Raw genomic sequence first — 10,711 nt, forward strand, 5'->3', positions numbered from 1 at the left:
ATGTAGCTATAATGTCAGTAATATGCGATATTTATTATTATATTTCCATTCAGGCATAATAATGATATCGCTCCTTTACTTTAAAGGAGACATAATTCAAAAACATTAATTTTCAAGTTATTACTATGAATGGGTATTTGAGAGGTAATATTATTTTATCAATTATCAAAAGTAAACTATCTTAAACTTATCAAAAAATCGTCAAAATTGCCACAACTAAAAAAGGATGGTTTAAAAAATTTATTACAACTCAAATAGGGTAATATTTAAGAATTGTAAAAATTACAAGAATGATATTTGATCTGCATATAAAAAATATAGGTATTCTTTTTACCAATATTATTTATTCATAATTTTTTGTCAAGTTAAAAAAAATAGTTTTCTCTTTTTTAAGAAATGTAATTTTTTGAATTTTTGTATTACTTTTAAAGTAAGGGAGCAATAATATAATCACGCAAACATGTAACAATTTGCGCAACAAATCGCAAGGCACGAATCTCATTCGTAATTTTTCACCATAATGCAATCTGATACACATCAAGTAATTCTGATAATCTCAAAATCTGAAAAGAAAGTTATTGCTACGCGCGTGGTAATATAACATGACAGGTAAACACTTTTTTGTAATGAAAACCTGTTGCCTCTCGAAGTTGGCGATATTACTGATTTCCTTTCAATGCAAGTATCTCGCCAATACCCGTTGCGCCTCAAGGAAGATACATAATTCAGTAAAACTTGTCCGTCTGATGGATTACCGGAGATCGAACGCGTCGATCTTGATCGTCCTTGCTGCTCGCTCGAGAAAAGCTCGAAGGAACAAAAAGAGCGTGCATGCGATAGAGAGTCACAGAATCACCTAGCGATTCTCGAGGGAGAGAAAAAAAAAGAAGAGCGAGTGAAGACACGCCGAGTGAGTCGCGGAATTCAATCGATCCCGTCCGTTTAACCACACCTGCTCTTCGTTGAAACACCGACGGCGAATTGATGAAGGGGAGAGGCAAAACTGACGCATCTTCAATAAGCCTTCATTGACGATGCAGCGTTTTTGCACGTCGTCGTGTTCATAGTATCATGCTTTTCCGAGAACGCGTTCCTGATCGATCGATCGATCGTCATGAGCGCCTGTGTGAAATAAGTTCGTTTTCTTTGCGGCCTCTTGACCACAAGATGTAAAATTACTTTCTCGAATAATAAATTACGGGAATGACGAATCTTTTTCCTATCGATACTCTGAAGCGCATTTTTTTTTCTGCGATAATATTATTACGGCGTAAATCTTCGCCATTTTTCCTCTCCCGGAAATTATTCATGACACGAGCGATGACAATTGGAGGCCCTATTTTAACTGAATTGTTTTTGGTACCTTGGATAACCTATTGGGACTCGATAGATCCAGGCATACCGTTAAACCAGCTCGAATACAATAACATAAAGGGAAGAAGTTGGTGAAACTTCACGGAATGAGATTCACGATAGCAAGGAGGCGACCGACGCGACTGATCGAAGGCGACCCGAGTAGTTGAAGAACGAATATGGTGTGCCAGGTCCATGGGAAAGCACCTTGGGCCTCGACACGACCGATGCCAGAGGTGAGCATTATGAGGTAATGCTCTCCCCGTTGGCAAAGAGGAAGGGAGACACGCGAATAAGTTCGACGGCCTGACAGAACGTGGCTCGCTCATTCAAACATTGGCTGACCGACTCTGCGTTAGTCACAGACAGTACAAGAAAGACGGTCGCGGAAGTAATATCGTCTCATCTCTCAGCTCTAATTTTCAGAAATTAATTTCAATACAAGAAGATATGCGTATTCATGCTCGATTTAAAGCTTTCTATCGCATTTCTATTCTAATCTCAAAAATCTATTGGCTTGATTCTATCTATCGTGCTTTAATAGAATTACTCTTCTTTTGCTTTTCAAAAAACCAATTCTTCCATTATAAATGCAATAAAATATGCTCAAATTACGAAAGACTTTTCTCATCTTCATCCGAGATTACTTCTACTCTCTCTTTCTCTTCGATCTCTATTACTGCAATATTCAACTTTTTGTCTATATTCCGCAGAGAGTGTAAAAAGAGTAAACACAACATCCACGTGGAAACAAAATTTTTTTTTCGTTACGATTCCAGCATATTTTGCTACATTTATGGACGGCATTTATGGACGATCCGATGAAGTACAATCTAACTTCGAACAAGCCACAAGCAGAAATAATCCGATCGCGTCTTCTCGGGCGAGCAAAAATATTTCTTGCCCGTCTACCTCTTATTTCCTCGTGGGAGTCCGCGCGTTCACGGTCTCTCTATCAAATAAATGACTCACGTTTTGTACGGCGGCTCAAGCGTGTCCAAGGCGTTGAAGTCAGACGAAAGAAAGAGAGCTAGAAGTACACCGAGGTATTTCTGCAAAAACTCACCAGAATGCGTGGATCGTGACGCAAGCAGTAGAACGACGGCCAACCAGAGGATTATCCCGCGTCTATAAAGCGCGGCGTTCAACGCCGACATGTCGGCACTCTTCTTCCGTACCCTGCAACACATCAATTATGCTTTCGTTAACTTATATTATATGTGTGAACATAAACTGAGCTTTGGTCTTTTGTATGGCTACGTATAAAATGACTGGAGTAAAAATTAATTTAAAATCTTTACAAGATTTATTTAAAGTTAAATCTATTTCTTACATATAATATCACAAGTTTAAGTTATGTTCTCTCTGAATTTATTTAAATATAAGTAAAATTCGTTTACTTTATCGATTATTCAATAGTCATGATCAATTGCCAATGAATAATATTAAAATACTTTAACGTAAACATATTTGAAGGAGAGGCGCCTTAATATCGATCATCTTATATTATATACGCCTTAATATCGATCATCTTATATTATATATGAATGCAATCGCTCGGCTTAGATTCATACCTACTTAGACGGCTTTGAGAATTTTTTCGCGTTTTATCTACATACGCACGAAAGTATAACGAGCTATTGTACGGGCGCACTTATCTATTCCATCATGAGGCGACTTAAAGGTACATCTATCTCGTCACGTGGCATTCTACCATGTAACTCTCGCCTTGATCTGACAGGATGACAGCTGGATACAGTGTCGCGTTTGAAATCGAGTCAAACGCGTCTCTGCACTTTGACCTTCTCATTAATCTATGTACTGCAGAAGACTCGACGCGACAAGTATATAATTTACATAAGTAATTAAATTTATTACGTAAATGAACATATCACTCATTTACTACAACAATGACACATCTTGAAAAACAAAGTTTTCCAGAAAATAAATATTGATATGAATGTTTTGAATTATTAAAATTTTGTAATATTAATTTTGAAATGCAATTTTGATATAATAACTAATTGTAGAGGAAAAGTATGTATTTTTAAAGTATGTTTCCTTTTTGTTTTCTGCAAATTCTCATGCTTTTTTACAAATGTATACAAACAATTTAATAGTAAATATTTTTTTAATAATGACGCTATTGTAGCAAATAAATGTTATAAAGATATATGAAGTATATGATAATGTATTAATAATTTAAAAATTGATATAATCACATTGAATTACTGTTTATTGTATTCGAAAACTGTTTATGGAAATTGTAATTAACATTGAAAAGAACTTAATATCGAAACGTTTCTTCTTCATAAGATTCATTAATAATTGTTAAAAATTCGTTAAATAGCGCGAACATCCAACTTAAGCTCATAATCCCTTTTGCATTAATTTAATATTAATAATTATCTATCACTATGTCTATGTTATAGTCAGTATCAAGAAAACAATCAATCTCGAGAAAAACAATAAAGTTAATCAGTTAAACGCTGTAGAGAGAGTTAATCAATGTTGATAGAATTAGCCTTAAGGTATACAATGTATCACGATGTCAAGACGCGAAATTCGCGACGCGAGAAAACATTTGACGCATTCGCGTCGCGGCGGGAGGCTAAATGCGATTCGTCTGTCTACCTGAAGCGTGAGCCGGCTATGAGAGGCGTGGGTGCGTGGGAATGAGTACGCGTGTTTGCACGAGTCCGCCGTGTGCTCAACCTCCTCCGTTCATATCGTTGACCAGCAGACCTCGCTCGCCCGATAAGGGAATAGGCACGCGAAAAAGCTTGAGCGAAAAAAAGAATTTATATATCTAATAAAAGTTCGATTTTCAAGGGCGCTATAAAATTGAATATATTAACGTGTTTGCATTCCTCCGTTTCGATGTAGAGGGAGGAAGAGAAGAAGGCGATAATCGTATCCGCGAGTTCTTGATCGAAAGAAATTACTTAGGAACGCTGATTTTGCTGGTAAATTGCGATAAAGGAGAAAGAAAGAGAAGGAGGTGATGGAGGAGGATAAGGAGGAGGAAAAATAAGAAGAATCTCTGGACAAGAAGAAAAGGAAGACTTTGGCGAAGCTGGCGGCGCATACCAACCGTGCGACAGCGGCCTAATACAAAGCGATACCGAGATAAAAGAGAGAAGCGCGCGCGAGAGCGCGTAGGTAGTTTCTCTTCTACCTGTCGACTTCATCTTTTCTCCTATGTATATTTTCTCCTCTGCCACTCTTCCCCCAGCAACATCCACCGGCTCATTGCAGTCCAGAGAAGAAGAAAGAGAAAAGAAGAAGAAAAAAAAAGAAGCAATGCAAAAGTCGCGACATCTAAACTTGCGCTCGCTCGTTAACGTCCGTTTCATGCTAGCCGCGCAGTAAATTACATCTCGGCCGATCGTAATGAATCTCGCGCCAATGGATAAGTCCGCGAGATATTTTCTGCACTACGAAACCGCGCCAAGAGGACATTATAGAGTCCGCAATACGTTGAGATTATCTGACGAAGCAACGGGGACCCTTACGTCATTGCGTATTCACGGTACGACTCATTGAACAGGGGAATTCGGTGAATGGGTACGAGCGCATACCGCTAATATGCGCACGCACTTCTACATATAGCTTCAGCCTGAACACTGGCCAGGATCGGATTGCGTGAGTATTGTGAAAATACGAATATATTTCTTTCAACTTTACTAGTGAAATAATCAGAACTGTTTCTCATTTCAGTTTCTTTTATTCGCGATAATCTGCAAACTATTGATAGCTCCTAAATTTACATAATCTAGATCTACATCTCTTATATTTTATTTTACTTGCAATATGCATGCATACTGACTTAAAATCTAATTCTGTTTCCAAGAGAGACTTATAATTTAAGTGTCACAACTTTGATCTTTTATAGAGAAAATTTTAATAAATTAAACCTCTTGAAGGATCAAGAAAGGATTTAATAATATACCCAGGCGATCCTATTAATCTTTCTTAAGTTTCATGCCCATTCGTCTGTTCTTCCGAGAAGTGGCCCCCGATAAGACCGCATTTCTCTCGTATCTCACGTTCAGTGGGTGCGCATTCACAACCCAGAAACGACACACCCGTGTGGTGATGCGTTGTGAATGAAAATATCGGTCCGGCTTCATTCCGGCAACGGCTGTCTTCGCGCGTTCCTCTTCCTCTCTTTCCCTCGATCAGCATAATCGGCATTCTCGTCGATTCACTCTGATTCGTCGCAAGGTACATTACTTTCCATCTTGCTCGTTCAAGAACGAGCGGTAGGCGCGTCCGTTGAACCGAGACTAATTCCACTTACGCTCTCGGTACGGCCGCGCCGCGACGGAAGGCACCGTGCCTTCGAATACGCGTTTATAAAGCGCGACGCGCGTCCAAGTGCATCGTTGCAGACGGCAGCGTCGCGTCGTATCCGGCCTGCTCGCAGAGCGTTTGTCGCCAGATAAATTTGCGTTCGATTCGCTCGTAATTGCCGGCGATGACATCTTCCGGTTGTAGCACGCGCTGACTACGACATACTACGATAGTACGCACTGTGTATGTACATACGTACACGCTGGAAATCACTGACTCTCCGGATCCTCTTAACTTGTGACTGAAGTGCCCACTCATAACGGGATCCGCTCCTCTCCGAGTTGTCGATTATAATTTACTGCGGTTACATGTAAAATTATTCAAAATGTAGAGAAATATGTTTCTCTCCGTTCCCTGAATATTCGATAGTTTGCATGAAAAATCCAAAAAAATCGCTATTTTTTACATATTTTTCTCAAATGCTGTATTAAAGTTTGTATACTAATTCTAGAAAAAAATTTCTACAAAAATCACCTATTGAATATAATGTGATCATTATAAAAGTAAAAGTCTAAGTAATCGTATTTTAACTTTGTCGAAGAGTGAAACATTGAAGAATGAAACTGTGAAGGCATGAATCTGATTTCTATGATAGTAAATACTAGCTGTTAAAACTTTATAAGTATACGAAAGTCTTTTTTAGATTTTTAATTCGGAGCAATATAAAAGTCTGCATTGAAGTTCGAAGACCCTATAGTTATTAATAGAAAGTGCAAAATTACACATTGCTAAACATAGAGAGATTAAGAAATGCGTAATGTATAATAGCTAACGTGCCTTTTGATTCTCTTCTCAAATAAGTTTATGTATATTTAACGAGCATAAATGGTCACACAATCATAGATAATTTGCATTCAATCCAATCGTAATAGTCAATCTCCTCTGGTTTCTCGACACGACTACTTTAAATCGATGTTATAATGGATGTTATATATTGTCGAAAACAATATATAAACTTCAAAACGAGAACGAACAGCATCACCATCAATATATCGAAGCGAAGAGAGGCCCGATTTTACTTTCATACTTATGATAAATTATATTGAATATCGAAGCGCAAAGCGAAGAATAGTATCAACAACAACGAGAACGAGTAGTGCGTTAAATGCGAAATAAGGCAAACGTCCCGCTGTAATTAATACATTAATTAATAAGTCGTGATTATCCCGTGAGTTATTAACGCGCGAGCGTATTACTCTTTAATTCGTTCACGCTGAGGTAATCATCACGTCGAGTAATAACAGCAACGATCACTATCGAGCTTCTACAATCGCAACGGCATCCTTTTTCATGTGCGGTTTCCAACCGCCCATGGCAAAGTATTTCATTGAATTGTGGATAACAGCAAATTAATTGTTATTAGCGTTCGGTTATAGGTTACTATTCGGTGCCAACTCGATCGCGGCTGGTCACGAGGTCAAGTCAGGTTCAAAGGCTAGTCCGCCTTGTCCGCGCTTAGGAACAAGATGGTAACGATAACGATCGTGGAGAAGGGAGACGTTGAGATAACAGTCGTGCGATAATTGCGGCAACATAGGAGTTTGGCTTAGAGAGGCACAGCTAAGCTAAGATGCACCCACAGGTCCAACACAGAGACCGGGGTGCAGGCTAGTGGCAGAGGTTCCGTTACAGCCCAGAGGCTGCGTTCGTTCACCATTATTGTGGAACGCGGAATATGATTACCTTCACCTGGGAACAAACTCCTTATATACAACAGATCGGCAAAGGAGACCGTGGGCGAAGTTCGTGTCGTGGATATCGTGTCCCGGTTTTACTCGTCGTTCGCGTTCGTTAATCAGATTGGAACTAGTCGGACCGACCGACTTTTAACGAGGAGACGAATCAGTGCCGTCACTTGGAATCAGCTCGGTAGCTCAAATCTGCATATAGAGTGATTGGAAATGGTATTTTGCGAAGCTTGTTATTGGCACGTACAGTTAATTTGATCTCGCATATGTTATGTAAATCCGCATTTCGATAATCGATATGCGTGCAAATGTGCGTATATACATACATACACGCATTCGCGTGTACGTGAGCGAGCAAATGAGCGTAATATATGTGCCCATAGTTTAAGGAGCGGGAACTGATTACATGACTGCACGACTACGCGGACTACGCGGACGTATCAATTTATAGAGAACATAACGAACACATTCTCGTAAAGGAGTTGTTTAATCTCGCGGTTCTTTCTAGCCATGCCTCGAAATGTCCGTTGAAAATTCTAAAATTGATTTGTACAACTGCAACATTGTTTTATTTATGACGTCCGTGCAAGTAATGACGCGGTTAACAATTTATGACAACAAATGCCCAGTGACTGAAAGCGCGTACTTCCGGCAAGGTGGTACTTCGTACGTGTTGGTATCGTACGAGTCGGGGAATGAATAACGGACCTGTCCGCCTCTCGTAAAAGGGATATCCGATGCTCGAGCCGCCGACGTGCTGCTTCATCTTCTTTGAGGACTACGCGAGTTTCGACATAAAAACCCGATAATTGACAGCGCGAGTACTAGTCCATCCCGAGCACTTTATTGGCATAACAGTATGTCGGTCTGGCATGCATCAATAATGCTTCTATCGTGTCCTTGAGAGAGCTACAAGAACAGGTATTATTTGAAAGCCTCGAGAAGAATCTATACATTCTACATTTTACAAAATTTACTATTTATATTAAATTAACCAAAAAGATTCGATTATTTATATTTGCATTATTTTTATTTGCATGAAAGTTATATGGGAAGAGAACAAGCGGTTTTTTTGAATGACAAAGTTTGACTGAAAGTCAGATAGTTATCGATAAAATCGACACGCAAAGGAAATGAGGAATCTTTGAACGAGTATAAAATTACATAGCCCCGCGTAAAATATAAAGAATATTATGAGAGACACGATCTCTCTACTTTGTTACCGCGGGTACTGTACGATGATCTCTGGTCTTTAGCGGGACATGGTGCAACAGTCGTAATTTTAGTTCCGTTAATAGGAAGGTTCTTTGAATGCCGGCGCGAAGGAAGTTGGAGTAAAGATCGCGCAGGACGAATTCACGTATCTGATATGGCGAATCTTAAGAAACGAGCGGAGAGAATACGGACATAGAGCATGTACATTTTTAGTTTATGACTGCAAATAAAACCGAATGGTTCATGATGAGATCAAAAAGGCGAATCCAATGTGTTAAATTACGAGTAAGATTACAGAACAAACAGTGAAACTTCATGACTCTTCCACCATTAGAGATATTCTTCACCTCCATTCGATTTTCCTGCGAAAATCTCATGGATAATTACAACAATTAGTAGGAAAATACCTCTGCCGTATTCTTCCTTATTTTCCTTTTTTTCACTCTTTCTCTCTCTTTGTTTTTCATATCGCTTGTATATATCACATGCCGCCGGTACATATGATCACACGTCAAGTTTGGCGCTCGCAAGGAAACCTTCGGTCCCTGAAGAGATGACTTCCGCGTGCCAGGTAAACTGAACAGTCTCGGCGAGCAGCCGACGCGACGCGGCGGTAGGACAGGTTGACGGCGAGGACCTTGTTACGCGATCATCAACGGGCAATCTCTCGAGGTTGAAACTAACCGTTGCTGTTTGGAGAAGTCCTCGAGACGCGAAAGATCGCAACACGAGAACTCCAGCGACCCATGTTGTTCCGTACGTTCCACATGAATTTCACTTGTGTACATTTGTGTGAGTTTATAAGACGCGTCGTACGCGTTTATATGTAAGCTGCGAGGTCGCATGTTCCTTGCCGATTACACGGTGGTCATCGTTGAAATTCGCAGCGAAGCTTGCGCGGAACGGTCATTATCGCAGAAATGCTCGGCGTGAGGCTGTTCGGAGGAGCGCACAGAACACCGAATGCCCGTGATCGTGTTTGGAGTTTCTCCGAGGCGATTATATTGCGAGTTAAGGGACTATCGGGTATTCATTACGCTTAATGACCTCTCTCAGGCGCGCGCGGCTCAGCTCGGTTCAGCTCGGCTCTGGCGCGAGTGCTTTTGGGCACGAACGACGGTACGTGAGGCGGCGTGAGGAGAGAAGGCACTCTCTCAGAACAACGGGGTTCGATTACTCAGGGCCCCGACGTTCACACGAGGGTGCTCTCGAGCAACAGGTCAGCAACACGTACACGGCCTCTATTTATAAACCTACCTGAGCTAGAATTACGCGCTGCGGAGGATAAACCACCCGGACTCCTCGTGTTCCCCCGCGGTCCCCCACGGCGCGGCGCAACCCTCGCCCATATTAAGTCCGTTCGCGTTGCGCCGCAGCGCGACGGTTCGCATTTTACCTGCTGCTAATCTCGGAGAATTTACGCAGACGTCCTAGCGAACGGTTTAGTATTTTACCTGCCGGTTTCCGCGAATACAGGAAGGCGTTCAATTTGTTCCTTATTATGAGTCTTTTCCGATTTATGATAAATCTTTGCAAGTCATCAAATTAATTTTTCGCATTGAGAATCATCTATTAATCTCATTTAAATGGATCGTGTGGGATAAAAGTTCTCTCAAAGACGCGTTTGAGCCAAGCTATCTTGAAAATAATTGAATAAAAAAATTGTAACGGTGGAAATTTCATTTTAAAAATGTCAAGTACTCTTTACGGAATTTCCAATTAAAAATAACTTTTCAATATATATGAACTAATCGGCTTTTATATAATAAATTCGTTTATTCCATTTTTATTATATACCGTTCAACTATGCTATGAGAAACTCAAGAGGATCCATTGTACAGAGCTGATCGCGATTGAAACATCCCCTCGATCGATCGATCGGTCGTTCCATCGATTACTGGTTCGCTCGGCAGCACGTAATAACGCGCATTATCGCAAGATACGCCCCTCCATCGATATCGTAATATCTCATAGAAAGACGCATCTTCCTCGCCTACAACCTCATGAGATACGCATCTTCCTCGTTTCCTTTTTTTTCTGCTTCCTCTGTTCATTTCCGCCAAATGCACAGCTAATAAGCGCATATATATATATATATA

The 10,711-nt window shown here is 40.3% G+C and overlaps 1 protein-coding gene across 2 annotated transcripts in view; it reads right to left on the reverse strand.

Moving 5' to 3' along the window:
* LOC108690322 (titin) overlaps nucleotides 1-10,711 on the reverse strand; it is a 41,986-nt gene that overhangs the window by 15,814 nt on the left and 15,461 nt on the right. For both annotated transcript variants that reach the window (XM_018197553.1, XM_018197552.1), the window contains exon 2: nucleotides 2,420-2,532. In XM_018197553.1, coding sequence (XP_018053042.1) covers nucleotides 2,420-2,510 — 91 coding nt within the window. In that variant the 5' untranslated portion in view covers nucleotides 2,511-2,532. The remainder of the gene's footprint in view (nucleotides 1-2,419; nucleotides 2,533-10,711) is intronic.

This window comes from Atta colombica, unplaced genomic scaffold (assembly GCF_001594045.1).
Source record: "Atta colombica isolate Treedump-2 unplaced genomic scaffold, Acol1.0 scaffold311, whole genome shotgun sequence".
In the NCBI taxonomy this organism is placed as follows: domain Eukaryota; kingdom Metazoa; phylum Arthropoda; class Insecta; order Hymenoptera; family Formicidae; genus Atta; species Atta colombica.